This window comes from Anoplopoma fimbria, chromosome 13 (genome assembly GCF_027596085.1).
Source record: "Anoplopoma fimbria isolate UVic2021 breed Golden Eagle Sablefish chromosome 13, Afim_UVic_2022, whole genome shotgun sequence".
NCBI classification, from domain to species: domain Eukaryota; kingdom Metazoa; phylum Chordata; class Actinopteri; order Perciformes; family Anoplopomatidae; genus Anoplopoma; species Anoplopoma fimbria.
Genome location: NC_072461.1, coordinates 15151462 through 15177119, shown reverse-complemented (window position 1 = coordinate 15177119; position 25658 = coordinate 15151462). Strand labels below are relative to the sequence as shown.

At 41.9% G+C, this 25658-nt stretch overlaps 1 protein-coding gene across 1 annotated transcript in view; it reads right to left on the bottom strand.

Moving 5' to 3' along the window:
• zmat4a (zinc finger, matrin-type 4a) overlaps positions 1–25658 on the bottom strand; it is a 147580-nt gene that overhangs the window by 75770 nt on the left and 46152 nt on the right. The window contains exon 3 of the mRNA XM_054610095.1: positions 11356–11445. Within this exon, the coding sequence (XP_054466070.1) occupies positions 11356–11445 (90 nt within the window). The remainder of the gene's footprint in view (positions 1–11355; positions 11446–25658) is intronic.

Genomic DNA, 25658 nt, shown 5'->3' with positions numbered 1-25658 from the left:
ATCCCTCCTCTGGCGCTCTCCCAAAGGTTTCTTCCTATTTTCTCCTCGTTTAAGGTTATTTTAGGGGAGTTCTTCCTGTGCCGACGTGAGGGTTCCGGGGCAGATGATGTTGCATGTGTACAGACTGTAAAGCCCTCTGAGGCAAACTTGTAATTTGTGATTTTGGGCTATATAAAATAAATTGAAAATTGAATTGTATATAGCCTGCCCTGAGACATGCTTAACCAATCAATACAACTTTTGATAGCAATCATTAGCCCCAACTTATGCAGTCGTGTGTGAGAATGAAGTCCCCCTGTGCTGTTGTAATGTGATGACGACCATTTCCATATTGAGGTGGGCAGAACTCTGTGAATAATGAGCTAACAAATTATCTAAGGTACCATTTAAGTAAACTGCCTGCAGTTTTAATGGATGTGTAGTTTCACACAACATACTGAGACAAATAAAAACATGTCTCTGTGTTCTGAAACAGAGCTTTGATGGTTCCTGGGAGTGAATGGAAGTTGAGTGCTGATTTCTTGATTAACTGTGGTGCATCATGTTGTAGCACTGCAAGGAGATCTCATTAATCATCAAGCTCTCCTGGTTTACAATCAACTTGCAATTGCTTTTCAAGTTGACTTCAATTTGAATGGAGGCATAGGCAGCAAGCCAGTGGATACTCAGGAGCTCTGGCTCTATGCTTTATTAAACACTATGGATATACCTGGGGGGGTCATTTATGTTGCGTCAAATCCATTCATATCACTTTGTCTCTTCAGTTGGCAAATTAGGGCTTTGATTTCACGAACTACTCTTTTCATTTACTACACATTATTGAAAAGGGCTCGCTATATTCTGTAGTTCCCCACCGAGTCAACTCGCAGCCGACCGAATGGCTGACGGCTCACAGTTCCCAGCTTGATTTATTTCGAACCACCACAACAAAATTAAAGCTTCATTGTTGTAGTTGTTGTGAACCTGTATTTTTAGCTGTACGTGTTATTTTTCTTGTGTTATTTAGCACATCTAGCACACTGAAAGCAAAAGTTTTTAGTAAATCATAAAAGGACACAAGTGGTGTGTTGATGATCTTCAAGTTACTTGTTTGAGCCAATTATGATTTTCAAGTGACTCGTTTTAGCCATTAATGAACAACAAAAGAAAACAAAGGCATTTCATATAGAGTCTTTTGCTTGCCAGGAACAAAATATTCTATTGTGTGTCTATTGAGTCAAATTGTGTGTAACAATAACACTTTTGTAAAAAAGTATGTATAAACCTTTTTAACCCTTGGGTAATATTGTGCACCAAATAAAAAATAAAATATATTCAAAGAATCAATTAACTTTTTATATATGTATTTTTATATTTAAATCCAATAATATAACTTTTGGCCACAGTAGCTCGCCCACTTTTTTGCGGTCCCATCAAATTTGAGGGATTTGATTTAAATCCCTGTGTAACTGTACAATGGGATAAATTGTACAGTTGTGATCATTGCAAGATTCTTCTACAACAATTGTTAGGTGTGAACATTTACTATAACATTACATTTAAAAAAAATCAGTAATCTTAGAGGCTGTACACACATTTTTATTCATCATTTATCATCATTTTTCTGTCCACCAACCAATTGATTAACACTGTACGTACATGTATAATACAAAGTCATTAATGCATTTCCAGCACAGTTGCAAGACAAAAGTCTTCCTGCCTTTAGAATATGTTCAAATATTTTTGCATACTGCTGACATTTAGCTAAACAATGTATTTCTGAAATTCTGTTCAGCAGGTTCTGCATATTTGGATATTACCCCAGGGAACAACAATGACTCTGCCAAACCTCACCAGATTGGTCCAAAAAACAACCTAAAAGAAAGTCAATAATCCAAAACAAATTTTACCAGAAAACCCCCCACATCAAAACCCTGAGAATATACATAACTGACACTCCGTCCTCGCAGTTGTACGAGAGCAGGCTATTACAGCGACTACCATGACCAGCAGCGTGTACAGTTGTCAAATGCCATCAGCTCAACCATGTCCAGATGCCGGGCCATGCCAGGCCGTGGGAAATGATGCATTTTCTTAAAGTTAGCAGAATATTGATAGATAACAGAGAGTGAGGAATGGCATGCAACAAATTAGAGAAGCTACGATTGCAATTTTCTTGGCCATTTACATTTTCCATTTTTTTTTTTTAAGTCTGACCTGCCGATTCCAATTTTGGCCTATTCCTACTTTCTTTCTTTTTAAGAATTATAAAATACAGGGGGTCAGGCCTATGTTACCTCAGCTCTATCTTTCATAAATATCATCCTTGGGCCATGTTAAACTCTGTCTATATCTTTTGGAGATATTGCGCTAACAATACCAGATAAAAGTCAGACAGTTGGGCTAGTACTCGTTGCCTACGTGGGTTGGGTTGGTTAGGTTTAAGGTATGAGGAGTGAGATTTGTTAAGTTCAGGGTAAGAACATCGGGTAAGCCAATCAGAGGAAGAGTAGGGTGGTTCATGCCTTTGCCATAGTAGGAAAAATAAATATGGCAAATAATTAGCCTTTTGCTTCTGTTTGGTGTATTTTCAGAGTAATGGGACTTCCAAACAATGGACTTTTGTTTTGGGGATAAAAGGGTAACAAATGGGCTGTTTGTCTTATAATTTCCAATTTCATGGAAATTTGACTTCAGTTCTATTTTCAGAATAAAACAATGACTATGACATAACCTTAAATCAATTTATTAATAGATTTTCTCCATAACTGTTACAGGACCTTTTCTCACTTAAATCTCACACTTAAATTCATTCATTCATTCATTTTTCGTCACCGCTTATCCTGTTAGGGGTCTTGGGGGGGCTGGAGTCGATCCCAGCTGACATTGGGCAAAGGCATGGTTCACCCTGGACAGGTCGCCAGACTATCACAGGGCTACTTATATAAATCTCAGAGTAAATTAAAATCCAACTGGAAATATATTTCAGTCCATCCCATTTAATGGAACATGTTTTTTTCCCCAGGAGCAAACAGGTGCAACACCGCCGAAATGTGTGCGGGCAAGACACTTGACCTAAAGTGGCTCCCAAAGGCTGTGCCATCCATGTGTGAATGTGTGCGAGTTGATAGTTCTGATGGGCAGATGGCATCTTGCATGGTAGCCTCTGCCATCAAGGTATGAATGGGTTTTAACGGATGAATGACAGTGTAAAAAGTGCTTTGAGTGGTCGAGAGCGTAGAAAGGCGAGTACAAGTGCACTTACCATTACCACTGTGTGAGTGACATGCATGTTGTGTGTGTGTATTGCTGTAAGGTTACACAGCTGGCTGGAGGGAGATTGGCAAGGAACTGATTACAATTTTGAACAATCTACTTGCTGCTGGCGGTATTGTATTCATTTCCAGTAGCAAAATATAAAATGTGTGTTTTCTGTTTGAAAAGTACAAACAAAGGAAGATAGCAAGTCTCACCCATCTTTTAAGTGGTTACATCTCCATTCTAATCTGGAGCGGAGAACTGATTGGTACTCAGTTGTTTGCCTGAAAGAAATATATATGTAATGGTTTGATAGTAGGGTGAGGTTTTCCAAATATGTATTTGACAGGGGGGACTATGAAGATCATGATTGTCTGTACAAAATGTCATTGCAATCCATCAAATAGTTACCAAAATAGTGAAACAATCATGGTTAAACATGTAAAAAATTTAATCTGGAGTTTTGCAGAATTGTCCAATGTTGTCATAGTCACACCTGTTCACTCTTCCTACACTGCCTATTTCCCTCAGTTCACTCCAGCTCACAGCTCAGCACCAGACTCTCGACGAGGAGCGTGACCGGCGCCGCAGGCACAACCTGTGCATGTACTGTGGTCAGGCCGGCCATTTTGTTCCTAACTGTCCGGTAAAAGCACAGGCTCGCCAGTAATTAAGGAGGTGCTGGTGAGCCGAGCCGAGCTGTTTCCCGACCCTCCTTCTGCCAGAGGCCCCTCTTCCACACCAAATTACTCCTACCCGGGGGTTCCCAGCCGATCTCCACCTTTTTCGACTCCAGAGCAGATGCATCCATCATGGATGAGGGACTTGCTCTACAGCTGGGGATTGACCGGATACCGCTCCCTCGCCCGGTTCCCGCCAGCGCCCTCGACGGTCATCTCCTGGGGACCGTCACGCATCAAACTGTTCCAGTCCACATGCTTCTGTCCAGCAACCATCAGTTTTCACATTTTGCAATCTCCCCGTATTCCACTCCTCTGGATTCTTCCCTGACAGCTTGGTGCTCTCCTGATAGGAATATCCACCGTGAGTCTTCTCCTGCCTGTCTGTCTGCTGTGTGTTCCGCTTTAAATAAAGCCCTTGAACTTTACTCTGCCTCCTGGTCGTACTGCATTTGGGTCCACACCACACCCTCGACAAATATGGTATGAAACATTCCAGCTGGAATTAGAAACTAGTTATTTTTGGTATATATGGTATCAACTACTTTGACCAGAACATGAGCAAGATATTCAGACCAGAATCATCAGCAAGATATTCAAAGACAAATTTTGTGCTGATGACCCTTAAAAGTAATCTAACTACCGGTCACTACTCAAAAAACTCAAAAAAACTTCCTCAATTGGCAAAAAAAAAAATGAATGTCACCTTAGTTGGTTTTTGCCTTTGTCGAAAAAGATTTGATGCACTACATGGATTGTGAAAACTCCTTTGCCGAATAAATTCTGACAACGAACATTTAACTAACATGACTGATCAAAGGAAAGACAAGAAAATATATTTTATTTGTCTCTGGACAGCATGAAACATGGTCAATATTAAAGAAAAATTCAGACTTGTCCCATTGAGAGAAATTCCTCAAGACATCTTTCCATTTTTCTCTGAATCCAATCTCAGCTGACATTGGGCAGGGTACACCCTTGACAGGTCGCCAGACTATCACAGGGCTGGCATATATAGACAGACACTCATCAAAAACCAGCTCTATACAAATGTAATCACAGCTATCCAACTGACCAGCAGACATCATTGAGGCCCTGCCAACAGTGAAGCAAATATGTCCCTCCATGACTGACCCACTTTCTGTAAGAGTGTTGAATAACTATTCAAATTCCACTAAGGGTAATGAAGTAAAAACTTAATTCACTCTCCTTTTTGACTGCTCTGTGGCCTCTGTCTTTTCAAATGTTAATATATGCAATGTAAAATATTGGGTGTAAAACTGAATTCATCTACATGATCAAAATACCTAATAAATGATACACAACAGTTCAAAAGGCTGCAGACAGTAAATTGTCATAGGAAAACTGAGCAGCTGCAGCAGAGAGGGGTGAAGGATAGTAAACCCAAACACTTCACAACCCCCACACACACCCTCATTCCTCTCTATCCCAATGAAACAGGAGCCGTCTGTCTCTCTTGCAACAGATATGATCCCTTAGGTTGATTTAATTCAAATAGCAGTGAGGCTCAGAGGAGCTGTTCTGCATCAAGATTTTTTCACCGTACTACAGAGTTAACAACCACATGGACATGTGGTTGTTAACTGAGGAGTCAAGCACAACCAAGTAGAGGTGACAAAATATGTCTCACTATCCTTAGTCAGGTTATATTCTTGGGAATCAACTATGACATGGTTCATTGTAATAATCATACCGTATATAATAATTCATAATAATGCTTATACTGAAGTGTTTTGGAACCGGGAAGGAATGGATGAACCTGTTATAAGGATTGGAATTCTACTAAGGTCAGGTCCTTGGAAAACTTGCCTTACAGGTGCTAAATGCAAGATTTGGAGCACTTCTATTACCTCTCAACAGCTCTAAACATGGTGACGGCTCAGCTAATGGCTAGTGGCACAAACAGCTATGTCAACAAAGTACAGTCAAGCTTGGACTACAACAAACACAGAGGGAGAGATTTCCTTTCTCAGGTAGACTGACCTATATTTTACATAGCAGATAGTTGTTTTCTGCTATATTAAAGCTTTTAATATTAAGAGCATTAAGGGCATAGCTGCTCACACCACAAAGAAATAAAGTGATAATAATTAATTATTTGAGATTATCATTTCTGCATTGATTTTTTCCCCCATATAATTATGCATGAGAAGTGGAAACTCAGAGCAGATCACAGAGACAGGTCTTTATATGCTAGTGTTACAATTTGTTACTACAACTCCTCACTGCAGCAAGCAACTGAAGAGATTGAAAATGAGAAGCCTACTGCACAAACCCTTAAGACCTTATTCTAGCTCTGAAGAGATTAAAGCAGCTCTCAGACCTTAACATCATAGAATTGCACTGAAACACTGAGCTCACTCCTCCCCCACATCAATGCCTTTGGATGACACAAGCCAAGGTCTTAAGTGACGCTTCCGGCGCTGCACGAGTGGCTGCCTTTCACAGCAGCTCCTGCTCACCTCTGAGCTTTTTCCTTTAAATTTGTGTTATTTTGTTACTTTTCTTTTTACTTACTTAATTGCTTAAGACACGGCAAGTTTGTTGTGGTCTACCTGCTGATTATTGCACTTTTCTCCACCGTGTCCGGAGACACGGTGGAGAAGCACGCAGCCATGACCCCCATTGTTTACACCAGGGGTCAGCTGTTAGCGCTCCGGGACACGGCGCTGCTGCAACCGGAGGAGAGACCCGAGGTTCCCCGTGAGCTGAGGAGGAAGAGACGGGGATGCCGTGCTGGGGCAGAACGTTGCGCCAGGAGGAGACGTTTTAAACCCGTCCTCCCCTCCAACATCATGGGAAACGTGAGGTCTCTCCCCAAACAAGATGGATGAGTTATCAGCACTGACTCGCCATCAGAAGGAATACCGGGAGTGTAGCGTCATGGTATTTATGGAGACATGGCTAACCGAGCTGACTCCGGACACGAACGCTGCACTGGACGGGTTCTGCATCATACGGGCAGACAGGACAACAGAGAGCGGTAAGAGGAAGGGAGGAGGTCTGGCAGTGTTTCTTAATGATAGATGGTGTAACTCTGGGCACATCACTGTTAAGGAACAAACCTGTACTAAGGACATTGAGCTGTTGGCCGTTAGCATGAGGCCGAACTATTTACCGAGGGAATTTCTGCACGTTATCACAATAGCTGCGCATATTCCCCCCTCTGCTGACGGTGAAGCGGCCTGTGACATCATACACTCGGCGATAAGCAGGCTGCTCACACAACATCCCAATGCCCTCCTCCTCCTGCTGACTTTAACCATGCCCCTCCGTCCTCCACTCTGCCCACATTCACCCAGTACATCACCTGCCCCACCAGAGACAACAAAACCCTGGACCTGTTGTATGCCAACACCAAGGAGGCATACACATCATCACCCCTCCCTCCCCTGGGAAGATCTGATCACAACCTGGTACACCTCCGGCCTGTGTACAAACCTCTTGTGCACAGGCAGCCAGCTGTGACCCGCACAGTCAAACGATGGTCCGAGGAAGCCGAGGAGGCTCTTAAGGACTGTTTTGATTCGACTGTGTGGGAAGTATTCAGTGATGCCCATAGGGAGGACATTGACGGTCTCACAGACACCATAACGGACTATATAAACTTCTGTGTTGAGAACACCGTACCCACCAGGACTGTACAGTGTTTTTCCAACAGCAAACCCTGAGATAAAGACCCTCCTCAAGGAGAAGAAGAGGGTTTTTAGATCAGGAAACAAGGAGGAGCTGGGCAGGGTACCACAGCTATGGAAGACGTCCTGCGTGGTACCAGTCCCAAAGACCCCGAGGGCCAAGGACTTCAGCAGCTTCAGGCCGGTGGCTTTAACATCCCACCTGATGAAGACCCTGGAGAGGCTGGTCCTTGTGCACCTCCTTTTTGGACCCACTTCAGTTCGCCTACCAATCTGGCATCGGGCTGTCATCTACCTGCTACAAAGATGCCTTTCTCACCTGGAAAAGGCTGGAAGCACTGTGAGAGTCATGTTCTTCGACTTCTCCAGTGCCTTCAACACCATCCAGCCTTTGCTTCTGAGGGACAAGCTGGAGCAGACCGGGGTGGACCACCACCTCACTGCGTGGATCCTGGACTACATTACATTACATTACATTACAGTCATTTAGCAGACGCTTTTATCCAAAGCGACTTACAATCAGTAGTATATTACATATCATTCACCCATTCACACACTGATGACAGAGCTACCATGCAAGGTGCCACCATCAGACTCTAACTAACATTCATGCAACATCCAGTCCACACCGATGGCAAGCCTTCGGGAGCAACTTGGGGTTAAGTGTCTTGCCCAAGGACACATCGACTGCCGAAGCCGGGTATCGAACCACCGATCCTCTGAATGGAGAACTACCTTGCTCTCCACTACGCCACAGCCGCCCCTCTACCTCACCAACCGTCCACAGTATGTGAGGATACGGGAGTGTGAGTCAGATCTGGTGTCCTGCAGCACGGGGGCCCCACAAGGAACCGTTCTGGCTCCATTCCTCTTCTCCATCTACACATCGGACTTCAAATACAACTCTGCTACCTGCCACCTGCAAAAGTTATCTGATGACTCTGCAATCGTCAGCCTCATCTCCGCCGGTGACGACAGGGAATACAGGGAACTGAACCAGGACTTCATAGGATGGTGCCGGCGGAACCGCCTCCAGATCAACTCTGGTAAGAGCTGGTGGTGGACTTCCACCGGGGTAAACACTGTCCTCCGGAACCAGTGAACATCCAGGGACAGGACATTGAGATTGTGAAATCTTATAAGTACCTGGGTGTTCACTTGAACAATAAACTGGACTGGACTAATCATACAAATGCACTGTATAAAAAGGGTCAGAGCAGACTATCTACTGAGGAGACTGAGGTCCTTTGGCGTGCAGGGAGCACTCCTGAGGACCTTTTTCGACTCTGTGGTGGCATCAGCCATTTTTTATGCAGTGGTCTGCTGGAGCAGCAGCATTTCGACAGCTGACAAGAAGAGACTGAATAAACTTGTCAGGAAGGCCAGCAGTGTGCTGGGGTGTCCACTGGATACGGTGGAAGTGGTGGGAGACAGGAGGATGATGGCCAAGCTGTCATCCCTGATGGACAACACCTCCCACCCCATGCGGGACACCCTGGCAGCTCTGTGCAGCTCCTTCAGCCACCGGCTGCTTCACCCCCGGTGTGTGAAGGAGGTACCGCAGGTCCTTCCTTCATGCTGCTGTCAGGTTGCACAACCAACTCTGCTCCCAGCAGACCACATGACACATGCAATACAATACACTGTGCAATTATAGCTATAATAGTTTTTGTCTGTACATATAATATTTCATTTCAGTTATTGTGGATTTTTTACTGTTTTTTATTGCTTATTTATAATATTATAATACTTTGTCTTTCTTTTACTATGTCTCTTGTGTGAGCCTGCAAATTTCCCTGCTGCAGGACTAATAAAGGATTATCTTATCTTATCTTAAGGTCACCTCATGACCTCATGAACTAGCATGAAACACTCAACCGTAGACCTTTTCCTGTTGCTGCAGTATGGACAGTGAATCTGGGAATACAGCTAAAACCAATTTCCCTGCTATCCCCGTTAACAGCCAGGACAAAGCAGACACACATTCTACCTGACCTGTACAAAAAAAAATACAAATTTGATACTGAGAGCAGTTATGGTTAGTGTACAGTATAGGCCAGAGGTATAAATATAGCATATACAATTGCTGCTACAGGTGCAATGGCCTAAAAACTACATTTTATGTAATTAGGCTACAGTCATAGCCTATAAAGCTAATTATCTTTTTTTGCTATGTGAAGATAAGACGGAGTAACATCGGGAAGGCTGTACAATACCCTGCCCCTCCAGTTCATTTAGATTTGTCCTTGAGCAAGATATTTAGCCCACATTTCTCCTGTAGGCTGTGGCTGCGGTGTATGATAGGGTATGAATGGAAAACCAGATGACAAAAAGTTTGACAAACAATGTTCTAAGAACGATACAACGTTCAGATATTGTTGAGAATACAACGTTCCTATATAGTTAGGAATACAATGTTTAGAGAACATTTCTTTAAAGAAAAGTTCCAAAAAGGTAAGCAAAACGACATTCCAAGTTCCTAAAACAAAATTCCCCAAAATTAGGAAAACCATGTTTTGAGAACATTCTTAAAAATGATGGTCAAGGACTGTAGGAAAACTGTCCCGAGATGTCGGGGGAAAAAAGCGTTTTGAGAATGTTTGGAAAACAACGATCAAAGACTGTTAGAACAACAACAATGTTAAGAGAAAGTAAGGAATAAAAAGTTCTTAGGAACACGTTAGGAACTGTTACAAAACAAGAGAAAACATCGTTCCAAGACCATTTGGAAAACAACGTTCAGATATTCTTCCCAAAGCCAACAATCCATGAATATTTGGAATAAAATGATCCAAGAACATTCACTTAAAAAAACATTTACAAAACGTAAGCAAAACCACATTCCAAGAACTTGAGGAAAAGGTTCTGAGAACATTCCGTTTTGTAACAATGTTACAAGTATGTCAGTAAAACAACAACAGAACAGAACATTGGGAAAACAACATTTTGAGAACATTTGGAAACATACATTTCCATAACGTTAGGAAAACAGCTTTCTGAGAACATTGGGAATACAACGTTCTTAGTTCTCTTTTCAGCAGGACAATGTTCAGAGAACATTAGGGAATATCTTCAAAGAACGATAAGAATATAATGTTCAGAAAAGTTTTAGAAAAACACACTTCAAGAACATTTAGAAAACAACGTTCCCAGAATGTTAAGTAAACAATGTAAGGAAAAGAATACTGGAAATGGATGAGGAGGACAGTAGAAGAGGGAGAGGAAAGTAGAGGAAATAAAGGACAGGATAAGAAATAGAAAAAAACGTTCCCAGAATGTTAAGTAAACAATGTAAGGAAAAGAATACTGGAAATGGATGAGGAGGAGAGTAGAAGATATGATAGAAAAGTAGTTCAAAGGAAAGCAGGGAAAAAGACATGAAAAGTAAGATAAAATAAGATAATCCTTTATTAGTCCCGCAGCGGGGAAATTTGTAATACCTTTATATCTAAAGGATTTAGATATAAAAGTAATGGAAAGAAAAGAAAAGCAGAGGAAAGGAAATTATGTAAAAAGTTCAGGAAAGAAGAGGATGGACAAGTAAAAAGGAAAGGAAAAGTTAGAGGAAAAGAATGTATAGAAAAGTGGAATGAGAGGAAAGTAGAAGAAATAAAAGGAAGGGATGCAAAATTATGGAAAGGAAATGAGAAGCGGAGTAGCGGAAAAATATTTGTACGAAAGGAAATAATGCATGGTAATGGAAAGTAAATTAGATGAAATAAGAGTAAACAGACCACAGGGAAACACTGGACAGGAAAATATATAATTCACAAAGGACTCACATTGTCTGTTCTGAGCTTCTTTGCAGGGCAGCCTCCATCCACAGGATGTAGCATGTAATACAGCCGCACTTTGTTGGCATGTTTCCGACTCTGATGGAGAGCAAAGGAAAAAAAGATTAATTAAGATAATAAAGTGGATGATGTGTATAGTACATAATACAGTGTATTTAAAAATGTATTGCCCTCATAGGCCGTCCCTCACCTACCCTGATATCACTGTACTTGAAACCATACGCCACACTAGAGGCATGCAAACTTATCGGGGTGTAAAAAGTGACACTGATGCGCCCCAAAGGATATCAGCTTGTTGTACTTACCTCATCTAAACATTAACCTTTTCTGTTAAAAATGTATTTGAACTTAAAAAATGTAAACATTTCGACAGTGTTTAGCCTGGATCAAAATCGCATTGTGTTGCAGGTGAGTATGTTCAGTAAGCTCATGTCTTATACTGAAAAATTCTTGCTACTGAGTATAAATCCAGTTCTTCCCCACGTCATCTAATCATCACATCTAATAAAGAAATGGTGGAAAGAAAATATAGCGCACTAACAAAGGGAATTCTGACACAGCATAAGTTTTTGTACCTGTTTCCTCTGGATAAAGCCAAGGTCACCATCACATGTAATGCTACCTTTACCTGCAAGTTCTTCTTAGAGGTGTAAATGTACACATTTACACCTCTTTTTTATAAATTATAAAAGCCATGAATTAATTATTTAAAAAAAAAGTTTTTGTCATATATAGATATTAAATGATGATTGTTGGGTAATCTGCATTTTGATATTGTGCAATGGCAAGCCTCTATTTGATCATGTACGAGATTAAAAAATATAGCCCTACTGTGGCTAGCTACAAGTTAAGCGAGCAGTGATGCCTTTCAAACATAAAAGTGTCAGTAAGATAAAACAAGACAGAAAAAGAAAATGAGAATGAGAATGGAGCAAAGCTAAGGATTTAAGCAGTACCTAGTAACAGGCCTGCACTAGGACCCATCATAATAGTGTGTACTGGGGCCCGTCGTAACTACCTTATGCCATTGGCGATTGTTCTTATTATTCCAATCAAACTAAGCTGAGGAATTGCATCACTTTTTGTTACCACCAGACCTTATTCCCCTCCAAAAGTCCTATCAGACACACATGTAAACACTTTCATGTACAGGCTAGCAATGACCAATCCCCAGTAAATACTGTTTTTTAATCATAATTTCATAAGCCTTTGAACATTCGATCCAATTTGCAGAAAAAATACTCTGAATGTTTGTGCCAAAACAACTCTAATTCTAGTTAAGAAGTTATTTTAGTTACTTTAAAGACTCAAATAAAAATGGCCGTTGGTATATAATTGGTTATCTAAGTGAGCAATAAACCTATTTGAGGTATCATAACTGTTTAAGGATTAGATTATCCCTAGTTAAGTTTTGACATTATCTTATATTAGTCAGCAAATGGCAGTAGCAAAACTAGCATCTACAGTGTAAAACCATAAAAAGGATTTTTTTATCCTAAAATATGAATCTGATAAACATCGATTACACAAAAAGTAAGAAAAACAAAAACAAAACTTAAGCCTGAATAACATACAGCTTGACTTCAAATCCTCCATACATCCAACAAGTATTTTCAGCATATTTCACAACAAAATATGTTATGCGTGTCCAATAAGACACAAGGAAGTATTTTCTGATCTGATGTCACTATCTGCAGGAATACATCATTTGTCAGTGTTTCCCCCCAAAAAAAAATCCATACAAGAGATTAGCCAAAATCATTAAAAGGCCTGCTGGGATATTTAACCCCAGCTATTTTTGCTACATAGGATGGTCCCATAGTAACCTCACTGGAGGATATCCAAGAGGCATTCTATTCATGCCTGAACCACTGGTATCCCATCGTCTAAAACACCCCAAACATCACTATTTAAGTGCCAAAGCAGCAAACATCAGTGTAGGACAAAGTGAAGAATCTATCATTGGAAACTGTTAGGAAAAGGGCAGGTCCTTTCAAAGTATACTTGGCTGGTGATTGAATGAATCATCCGAACCATCAAACTTTTGTCGAAGCCAGTCAAGAGCAGGGCCATCCTCACAAGATGCTGTTTGGTTCCTCGCTTTCACAACTAAGTTAACTTCCTGTTAAAATGGGCTTCCAGAGCACCAAGCTGTCATAAAAAATCAGTGATTGAGCATGTCGGAAAAAGTCACACACTATTAATTCTACCTGAACATGGAGCTGTGCCTTTCCTGTCCTTTCCAATACATAGTCCTGTTTCAAAGATCTGGCTTCTATTTTTGCCAGCGAGAGGCTCCCTAAGAAATAGTGAGAGACTGGCAAATGAAGAGCACAGTGCCTCACTGACACTGGGTTGAATTGGTAATTAGTGTTCGGTTCACTGAAGGTGATACAAGAGTATTGTTACCAGCAGCCCATGGATCCAGCAGGATCTGATAGAACAGCCATGACAGGATTAGGAAGGACAGATAAGTTTATCTGAAAATGATTCTGCTTCATATGTCAAGAGATGTGATACAGAAAGAGGAGGGAAATATAAGATTGCATGTAGCATGTAGCAGTGTGGACAGCCTCTAAAATGATGATATAACATTATTAGCACAACGTAGAGGATTACAAATGCACTATTGCAAATCACATTGAAATGTGGTCTAAACGTGAACGTCTAATAGACGTCTACAAATAGACGTTGAATAAACTTTCACTTTTGAACCACTTTTGCATAATAATTAGCCACGTGCTTCTGTTTGTTGCATGAAGAGTGTGTATTTTCAGAGAAATGGGCATTTGTTTTAGGGATAACAGGCTGTCGGAAAAAGCCTGTTATCCCCGAAAAAAATGGGCTTAAATCCAATGGGACATCTTTCGGACTATTTGAGTCTCAGGATAATGGGCTTTCAAAACAATTGGCAGTCCCCAATCATACAGTGTTAAAAATTATGACTGTATAACCTAGTGACAAGATACAACTGTATAGTATTATTGATACAGCAAACAGTGTGATAACGGTGTGGTCTCTAACTTGTAAAAGAGTATAACTGACTCGTTTGTTCAATAACTGGCTCTTTTTTTGAAATTTGATGGAAGCCTGCATTTTGAAAGCTGATGTCATTCATGTGGGAGTTTATATCCAACTATAGTTTCTTCCAGCAGGTCCCCTGTTGCCTCCTCCCACTGTACCAAATGTTAACCGCAAAAATAACCAGAGAACTATTGAGATATACATGTGAGCTCTCTGTGTAAATGCTAAAAGTAGCTTGCATGTATTGGGGAGGCTTGAGTTAGATGGGATGAAAAAGCAAGACCGTGTGCAGACAGCAAATATAGATATATGCACAGATCGATTGGATGCTGGTTACTGGCTGGTACACACACACACACACACACACACACACACACACACACACACACACACACACACACACACACACACACACACACACACACACACACACACACACACACACACACACACACACACACACACACACACACACACACACACACACACACACACACACACACACACACACACACACACACACACACACACACACACACACACACACACACACACACACACACACACACACACACACACACACACACACACACACACACACACACACACACACACTTCATTTCGAAGGTCTTCAAATCCCATCATCCCTGTTTCACCCTGCCATGTTTACAGGTATGCACAATAGAGTTCTCCTATAGGTAAACGTCACAACATGTGGTGTGAAGCCCCATTCAGAAGAATCAAAAAGAAAAAACGGGAATTGGAATGATGATCATTTTTGCCTTTCTAAGGTTTACAATGTCAAGGCTAAAACAGCATATTGGAAGCCGAATGGGCTTTTCCTACAGGAGGCAGGAGGACGGCTAAGCAGAGATTGGTAGACAATGCAAGGAGCAAACCCTTAGACGACTGATGGAAATCTGTCACGAAAGTAGGCCATGCAGTCAATTCACAAACTACGGCATCAACTGCAAACAAAACCCTCCGAGATGAAAGAGAACAGGCCCGTCAGCTTCATACAACATCCCTTATTAGCAAAAACACAAATGCAGCTTTTTCCCTGGCTTCCAGAGAAATTACATCATGCAAATATTTGTGTTGCATCAGCTGAACGTTTACATCACCGACAATGTCTCCTGCAGAGCTAAAGAAACAGAACAACACTGTCAATATGTGGATGATACAGTACATTACATTACAGTCATTTAGCAGACGCTTTTATCCAAAGCGACTTACAGGAAGTGTATTCAACTGTCTACTCATGCCTGCGTCATGAAAGCTGCAGTTAGGTGTAGATACTTCTAGGAAACAATGCACAGTCAGAGACAGACAAACATTCTGCGGGTGATTTAAACATGTCTCTCCGCTCAGCTTGAAGACGTTTCTTTTTGACAGCTCCTAATATTATAACTCATTCATATTCTCCAGAGCTTAGAAGGCATTTGTTCTTCTTTCCATCAGTGGATTTCGAGATGATTTCTCATGAAAGCTGGACTGGAAAACAATGTGTGAGCGCTGCAATATAAGTGGAGACTGATTCCCTATTACTATATCATTAAAACCCATTTCGTTTCTCGGAGCTTCCTCACTATAATAAAAACATCAACCAATTTAATACGTACTTGTATATTATTAAACACAAAGGTTCCGTGGTACAAATCAAGACGGCAAACTAACCCTATTGCTCCTTTCACCCTTGTCAAAGGTAGCACATACCAGATCCACTCCTTCTGGTCTTACCTTTCACAATAAAAGCCCTAGACCTGGTACACTGCGTTTCTGTTTACCACGGAGAATTCAAATTTGCTCAGATGATTTAAGTTTAAGTAAACTCAATAAAATAGCTTACAGATGCTGAGGCTAAACAATTTAACAATTAAATTCTAACAATTTACCTCAGACAGACTGCCAAATGCTGCTCCGGCTCAATAGAATCCCGGTTGTTGGTCCTCTGCCTGGGCACATCTATCAGTTCAATCGTCTTGCAAGTTCAGAAAGGACTGTTCCATCTGTCTCTCTCTCTCGTCTCACCAACGCTGCTTTTTAGAGGGCAAACTAACAACTGATCTTTCAAGACTATTTCCATTAATAACCTCTCCTTCGCTCCACTGTTTCCCAGTGAGACAGGCTCATTGTTAAACAGTGCTGCTGCATTTTTAGCAAATTTGATTAAATGAGCTAATCATTTTAGCGGTGTACTTTTAGCTTAAAAGGAAATGCTTTTGACACCAAAAAATGCGTGGATTAGATTACTAATATTGCCGTCCAATTAACTCCTAAACGTATGAAAATGACAGATGACAAACACAGACACGCACACACACACACAAGTAAATATGTAAACTATATACTGTGTAGACTGGCTTAAACAAATCAGTGATGAGTTGGGAGAAATTGTTAAATTCCAAAAACGATTTACCTCTTGGTACCTCTTGGTGCCTGTTCAGAGTGATACAATCTGAACTAGAGGTCAACTAGTACTCATACTGAGCTACTGTGCTTCTGTAATCCTCTCCTTCAAAAATCTATATTTGTAAAGGTCAAACAGAGAGGGCATGGAAAATGCAGATTAGCTCGTCAATAACTGACACACTCTCCTACACCCACATGCTACGAGCTGGCATGAGCAGTGGAAACTATGTGAGTCGAGGGAAGTGTAACAGCTTAGGGTTTATAAATGTTAACTTGGAGGCCTTCTAAGGTTACATTGGAATTATAAAAACTGAAATTACATTTTTTTTTTCTCTATGTTAATGTGCAAGGGGTATATTTCTTAGATATTTGTATAGCTAAATATTTATATATGATTGAAGACATATATTTTCTATAACTTATTTGTATATAATGTAAGGATATTTTAACAACTATATATTTAAAAGTTAAGTATAATTTATTATCATTTTGCAACACAGGGTTGCACAATGAAATGCAGTTGAAGCCCACCTGCTAGACAAGAAAAAATATGAAAAACAAAACAAAAACAGTTCAGTTTATGTAGTACATCAAGAGTAATGAAAACAAGCAGCAAACAAAAGTCTCTGGGCAATATGGCCGACATCTTAACATTAAAAACATTTACATCAGGGAAACATTGTCCATCAACTTTGACTATGCATTTAGGTGTGTCGCTGTGCTATTGGAAGGAAGAGGCCAGCTAATGAGAACGGCTGATATCATGAGTGACAGCCTCAAACAATGACAGTAAGAAAATGATGAGTGAGCATACGTAAGAGGAGTGAATGGCAGCTGTATGATAAATAAACTACAGGCCTGAGCTTGCAAAAGTATGGTCTTCCTGTTTGAACTCATGCTAGAGCTTCATTACTGTAACTTATGTAGTAAGGTAACATGACGTTTAGCAGCAAATGACTTGTACTAACGTTATGAGTTTGCTATCACTGGCCATGCTAATGTCATTAACAAACAAGTCAACTTTACCAACAGGAACAAAGGAAAAAGCTTAATGCAATAATTTCAGCTAACGTTAACTTTATTCGGCTAACAACATAAGCATAGCTAATAATAATGAGCATACTTCCACTAATTTTGAACTAGTCCTTTAAATTATTTCTTGGACACTGCCAGGTCAACAACATTTTCCATTTTCAGAAGAAAGGTGCATGAACAACTTAAAAAATAATGAACTGGAGGGTACACACCTTAAATGCATATGTATCGCAATAAGTTCACTTTTACAACAATAAATGCTGCTGCCCTGAGCAGCAGCAAGATAAAGTGTCCAGACAGTGGTGGTGGCTGATAGAATGATGAGTTGATGCAGAATCTGCGAAGATTGGGAGGAGGGGAGCGTAGCAGCCACATGAACGTAGTGAAGGTAGAGAGACATTCATTCATTCATTGTCCGTAACCGCTTATCCTGTTAAGGGTCGCGGGGGGGCTGAAGCCAATCCCAGCTGTCATTGGGCGAAGGCAGGGTACACCCTGGACAGGTCGCCAGACTATCGCAGGGCTGACATATATAGACGGACAACCATTCCCACTCACATCCACACCTACAGGCAATTTAGAGTCATCAATTAACCTAAGCTGCATGTCTTTGGACTGTGGGAGGAACCCACGCTGACACAGGGAGAACATGCAAACTCCACACAGGCCTACTAGCCCGGGAACCAAACCCGGGCCCCTCTTGCTGTGATGCGACAGTGCTATCCAATACACTACCGTGCAGCCTGGTAGAGAGAGATGATAGACTAACAATGTAATTTTGTCGCTGTGCTATTGGATTGTGGAGACCCACTGATCTAAACAGCTGATATCATGATTGACACCCCCGAACAATGACAGCGAGGAAAACACGATTGAGCATGCGTGGGGAGAGAATGGCAGATGTATGAGAAATAAACTACAAGACGAAGCATACGAGAGTATTGTCTTCCTCACTGAACTTGCGCTACAGCTTCATTTCAATCAGGAGGGACAATTCGAATGAGGAAAAGATAATCGTTTATTATTAACAGATGATATTTGATGATAAAGTCTTGACAGAGTCTTTGGCACGTGGACTCTACTGGGAAATTTGTTATTGAGGGGTGTTTGCCCTGAGCAGCAGCAAGATAAATCCCCCAAAAGGAAAAATGTAATCAATGAAACACAGCCTTTTATTTCCCCCAAAAGAATGTTTACTTACCAAGTCGGAATGAAACGGGTCACATATTATCGATGAAGATGGCATAAGCTGCTAAGAGATGAGGCAAAACAATGAGCATGACAGAAATTTTAGGTCAGGAGTATCAACAATTTACCATGAATGAGTAGGAACAGCGAGTGATAACTGAAGAACAGCAATGCCCTGCTTGCACTGTATAGGCTTTGACCAGCAATGGCTAATGGTCAGCAGTAACCTGAATACAACAGTTTGAGCTTGGATGTGGCTAGTGTACTGGAATAACGACATGAAATTATATTGATTTGGCTCGGCAGTAAGTCTCTGTTACATGACACTTTTAATGAATCATACGTCACTCATAAGACATTTAAGGGATTGAACCAAAGAGGTCAGCTGAGACCTGAGAATTAGCAGTGCGATGGATCTGACAAAACTTTGATTTACGATGTACATGACGCAGCTTACTAGAATACGATGATTTTGAGCAAATGCAGAAGCAGTGAAAATGTAGCAGATAGCCTAATGCAAAATTAGTAGACAGGAACAAAAGCACTGCAATGACTAGGTTAGAACCGACCAAAGTATCTACGAGATCTACTTTTTTGAGCTCGGCCAGCAATAACTGCTTGCAATGTATAGGCTCTTGCCAGCAATGGCTAATGGTCAGTTGTGACCTGAATAGCAACAGTTTGAGTTTAGACAAAATGGCTAGTGTACTGGAATAACAGGCATGACATGTTATAAATATGGCTAAGCAGTAAGTCTCCATTACCTGCCCGCTTTTAATGATTCATACATGACTTGTAGGTTATTGAATGGATTTAAACAAAAGAGGTCAGCAGTGAACTGAGAATTAGCAATGCTAAGGACATCACTTCAATATACGATGTACATGAGGTCACTTATGTACATCGTAATAATACGATGATTGTGAGCAAATGCAGAAGCAATCAAAATTAGGAGACATGAACAAAAAGGTGCAATGACTAGGTCAGCACTGAACAAAGTATCTACGAGAACTACTTTTTCTGAGCTCATCCTGCAATAACTTGAGGACAGCAATGCCCTGCTTGCAATGTATAGGCTCTAGCCAGCGATGGCTAATGTTCAGTAGTGACCTGAATAGCAACAGTTTGAGCTTAAGACAATGTGGCTAGTGTACTGGAATAACAGGCATGACATGTTATATATTTGGCTAAGCAGTAAGTCTCCATTACCTGCCATTTTTAATGAAACATCTCTCACTTGTAAGGCATTGGATGATCTAACCAAGAGAGGTCAGCAGTAACTTGAGAACTAGAAAATTTCACAAGAAACTTTGACTGTGTGACTGCTACTACCTGAAGACGTTGCATATATTAACAGTTCTGAGACAGCTGTATCAATGAGGTTAATTTAGGGTTAGTTTGGGGTTCATTTGAGGTACATTTGAATAAAAACGGGAGTCCAATAGCCAATATATTATTACCAACAGAGAGAAAAGACTGCCGATCGCGTTGATATCATTTTTAAGTTTGTGGTGTTTGAAATGTGACCAAAGGGGCACTTGAAATGAGAGATTCATAGGACACACGCACTGTGGGCGTGTACTCATGCTTCTGTGCGTGTGTCACTGGTTGCCATGGTGAGGGAGCCCCTGGGCAGAGGCAGACTAATTAACAGAGGTTACAGTAGAAAGTGATTTTGAACAAAACTAGCTGCCTCCAATCGTAAAACTACGAGTTCAATGGACAACGTATTGATATCATCAGAGAGATAAGACTCGCAGATATGTACTTTTTATGTTTGTGGTGTCAAAAATATGAGCTTCAGAGCAGATTAGAAAACTGTAACTATCTAGCTTTCTTTGAGAAATTGATGTCAGATTCAACATTGAGTCTAATGGAGCAGTTGGTTGGAGTTCATTTTGCTTTCAGGCACATGGAGTCAAATGTGTAAGTCTGATTGATTTCATAGACACATGTCTACGACCAGCACATTATTTCCTACTTTTTTTAAACCACAAAATGGTGTATGAAGAGTGAAAATTGTGGAGATAGGAGCAAGTTGTTTGGAAAAAAATTTACAAGATTTTACAGCTCATCTGCACTCTGGCGATGACATCACCCAATCTAAGTCTGAACATTCCATCCAATACACACCCATTATAAAATCAGAAAAATGCTTAAATTTTCCTGAAACTTAAACTCTGATGTCATGAAATCTGTGCTAGCTATCAAAATGCCCATTTGGCCCAATATAGTCCAGAGTTTTGTTCACGTTTTAACCTAGAAAAAATGTTTTACGTTAAAGTATGACGAGTCAGTGTGGGCCCAAAGTTGAGTGTTTTTAAGCTCTCTCCATGCCCAAAAAGCATTCATCTCTACGGGGGAAATTTCTCGCCGTTTTTCCCGGTTCCCGTGGAAACCGCTGGGCGAATCTCTGAGAAAAGTCGTAGCACAAGATTCCCGATTAGGCCGCACGTTTTGATGTATTTTGATACATGTGCTTGCAACACTCTGGGATGAGTAGTCAGACAAAACATGCGGCGGAAGATGGAGAATAAGTCGAACTAGAAAATGCATTTCCTGCAGAAAATGTGTTGGAATGCTGAAGTAAATCACAGAGCAATGCTGAAAAACCTGGTAGTTGAATAGTAAAAGTGGCAGAGATGGACGCTGAACTGCATCATCAGAAGAAGGAAAGAGCTGAAATACAATGCAGAAAAATCTGGAACACACACACAGTGTGTGTGTGTGTGTGTGTGTGTGTGTGTGTGTGTCACTAGTTGCCATGGTGACTAGAGCACCTGGGTGTAGAGGCAGACTGATTAAAGAAGTTTGGAGTGAACAGTGATTTTGACCAAAACTAGTTGTCAAATTCCTGATCGTGAAACCATGAGTCCAATGGACAACATATTAATATCATCAGAGAGATCAGACTCTGACGAACACAGATGTACTTTTTATATTTGGAATGAATCCTCGGATTCAGGAGGAGCAATGCGGATTCCGTCCTGGACATGGAATAGCAGACCAACTCTTTACCTTTGCAGGTCTGTTGGAGGGTGCATGGGAGTTTGCTCATCCAGTCTACATGTGTTTTGTGGACTTGGAGAAGGCCTTCGACCGTGTCCCTCGGGGAGTCCTGTGGGGGTACTGCGGGAATATGGGGTACCTGGTTCGTTACTACGAGCCATTCGGTCCTTGTATGACCAAAGTGAGAGCTGTGTCCGGATACTCGGCACAAAGTCGAGCTTGTTCCCAGTGCGTGTTGGCCTCCGCCAGGGCTGCCCATTGTCACCAATCCTGTTTGTGATTTTCATGGACAGGATTTCAAGGCGCAGCCAGGGGGAGGAGAGTTTCCGGTTTGGGGACCTCAGAATCGCATCCCTGCTTTTTGCAGATGATGTGGTTCTGTTGGCTTCTTCAGAACGTGACCTTCAGCATGCACTGGGGCGGTTCACAGCCGAGTGTGAAGCAGTCGGGATGAGAGTCAGTACCTCCAAGTCTGAGGCCATGGTTCTCTTCCGGAAAACGGTGGATTGCACCCTCTGGGTTGGGAGTGAGTCACTGCCCCAAGCGAGGGAGTTCAAGTATCTCAGGATCTTATTCACGAGTGAGGGTAAAATGGAGCGGGAGATGGACAGGCGGTTCGGTGCAGCGTCAGCAGTGATGCGGGCGTTGTACCGGACCGTTTTGGTGAAGAAGGAGCTGAGCCGAAAGGCAAAGCTCTCGATTTACCAGTCCATCTACGTTCCAACCCTCACCTATGGTCATGAGCTTTGGGTAGTGACCGAAAGAATGAGATCGCGAATACAAGCGGCCGAAATGAGCTTCCTTCGTAGGGTGGCTGGGCTCAGCCTTAGAGATAGGGTGAGGAGCTCAGACATCCGGAGGGAGCTCGGAGTAGAGCCTCTGCTCCTTTGCGTCGAAAGGGGCCAGCTGAGGTGGCTCGGGCATCTGATCAGGATGCCTCCTGGACGCCTCCCTTTAGAGGTTTTCCAGGCACGTCCAACTGGTAAGAGGCCCCGGGGTAGAACCAGAACACGCTGGAGAGATTATATATCTCGTCTGGCCTGGGAACGCCTCGGGGTTCCCCAGGAGGAGCTGGAAAGTGTTGCTGGGGAGAAGGACGTCTGGAGGACCCTCCTTAGCTTGCTGCGAACCGGCCCCGGATAAGCGGAAGGAGATGGATGGAAGGATGGATGAATGCGGAGCGCATGAGGCTGCTGTCACGAGGAGCCTGCGCTGAGGGACACTGGAGAGGCAGAAGCTTATGGATTTTCGGCTCTGTGGCCTGCATGGATGGTTTGCTGGGTTTGGCCGGAGACTACATGGTGCCGATCAGGTTGTTACCTGCATAGTGTGACCTGGTGTAACTGGTGAGATTCCCAGGCAGGGAAACGAGAGGAAGACAAAGTTTTCTCCTCTGCTGAGGAACTGGACGTCAGCTCGTTCCTAAAAACGAGACTGGAAAAAAGGTAATGTGTACCTTTGCAAATTGAGTCGGTTCATAATGAAAACACACGTAGACTGGGATGATGGAGAACGTGCGTAGCAGCAGCATGAACGTACTGAATGTAGAGACAGTCATATTTAAAAAGAGACAGCAGCAAGATGATAGGCTAACAATCAAATTGTGTCGCTGTGCTATTGGATTGAGGAGACCCGCCGATATACACAGCTGAAATCATGATTGACACCCCCGAACAATGACAGCGAGGAAATGGCAGATGTATGAGAAATAAACTACAAGACTAAGCATACGAGTATAGTCTTCCTGACTGAACTTGCACTAGAGCTTAATTTCCAGCCAGTGGGTGAAATACCTTGTGGCAGTCAGGCGGTCCCGCCCAACACCCCCTCTGGTTGGCTGTTTCATTTAGGGCAAAAAAACCTCTCTCGCACTCACTATTCATATTTTTTAATACATTTTTTGCAATTATAAAACTGCTGGGCATTAGAAGGCTTTTATACAACATTTTAGTGACAATTGCAAGTGAAAAATATTTGTCTTATGACGCTTTAAGGGCGTCTAAAGTCTCAATCAAGAGGTCTCGGAACCCCTTTATTTATAATACAATTAAATTAATTGATAACAAGATTAAGAATTAAGAATACAAATTATGGAATGGAGTAGTTTCAAATAACACAGGCAAATTATTTCAGATAGTGAGGGAAGATTGTGATTTCCTTTATAATCCTAACGCTAATCTAAATCTAAATTATAATCATTCAGAGCATTATCCGACACCAACTCTTGATCGCATTAGAAGATTTCCTACTTTGTGCAGCGGTGTCCAGATGACTTTACGGTGGGTTCAGCCGGTTGTTTCTGCTCGAATGCTGTTGATTCACGGCTCTCCAAGTGGTTGTTGTTTACCGATGAAAGGCGATGACTCCCGGTTGAAGGGGTGAGGAAACGGTGGTTCTCAGCTGTCCTCGGATGTCCACCAAATGGACCGGCAAAGAGTCTCTGAATCACACACACTGTTGTTGCAAAGTGCACTGGAAAGCCGCTCACGGTTTTACCGTGCACTTCAGGTCTTGGTCTGCGGCAGCAGGTTCTGGAGCCGACACAGAGTTTGGGCCAGACACTACTTGATGCGATATACTTATACTAATCTCGTTTTGGCTTAACGACAATAATTAAAGTTGATATCTCAAAAAACAAAATAAGGCTTGCTTAAAATGAATAACTATAAGATGCTCAAAAGTAGTTAAATCAGGAGAGACTTCAATACAATTTAACAATGATTTATTACACATGCCTAAGAATGATAGTACAGTCTTTGGCTATTGGACTCCATGGCCAAGCCGTGTAACAGAGGGGCCCAACGCTGAGATCAGCGAAGCACAATCCCCAAAAAAGAGAATATTATTTTATAAGGATATATAAAATAAATACATTACCTACTGCCGCAGAACTCCTAAGCAGAAACAAAAGATTAGTCACGAGAGCAAGGTTACGGGTAAAGTGGTTAGGCTCAGATTGCAGGAATTCAAGTTATGCCCGCGTTAAGAATGGTCAAGAAAACCATAGCAAAGTAAAGTCTGATGGGATCTGAACAGATCACCGAATTGATAGTGGGAGTCTCGACAGACCGCAGGAAAGGATAGGGAGGGTCTCCTAAGGATAGGTTTGGTTCAAGTAAGAACGCAGCTTAGGACAGTTGTGGGTCATGTCAGACCGAAGCACAGGATAGGTGAGGGTCATGTCAGACCGCAGAACAGGACAGCTTGGTCAAGGGAGAGGACAGGATAGGGGTAGAGGTAGACCAGAGAGATATCGTGAGTCCCCAGAGAACGGGGAAAGGAGATGTTTGACCAGAATTTAGAAGAAAATCGGTCCTTCTAGACCAGGTCATGTTAGACCAGGAAATGAGAAATTGGGTCCATCTAGACCAGGTCAATTCCGACCGGGAAATGAGAATTGGGTCCTCGGGACCGGGTCAACTCCGACTGGGAAATGAGAAAAGGTAACACAGACCTGTGGAATGGAAAACGATCACGTTAGATCAGGGAAATGAGAAAAGGTCGCTTTGGACCAGGTCATGTTAGACCAGGAAATTAGAAAACGGTCACGTAGACCGAGAGATTTAAGAACCAGTGTATGGGACAAGTGAACAGGGAACATAGACACTTATACCGATACCCGT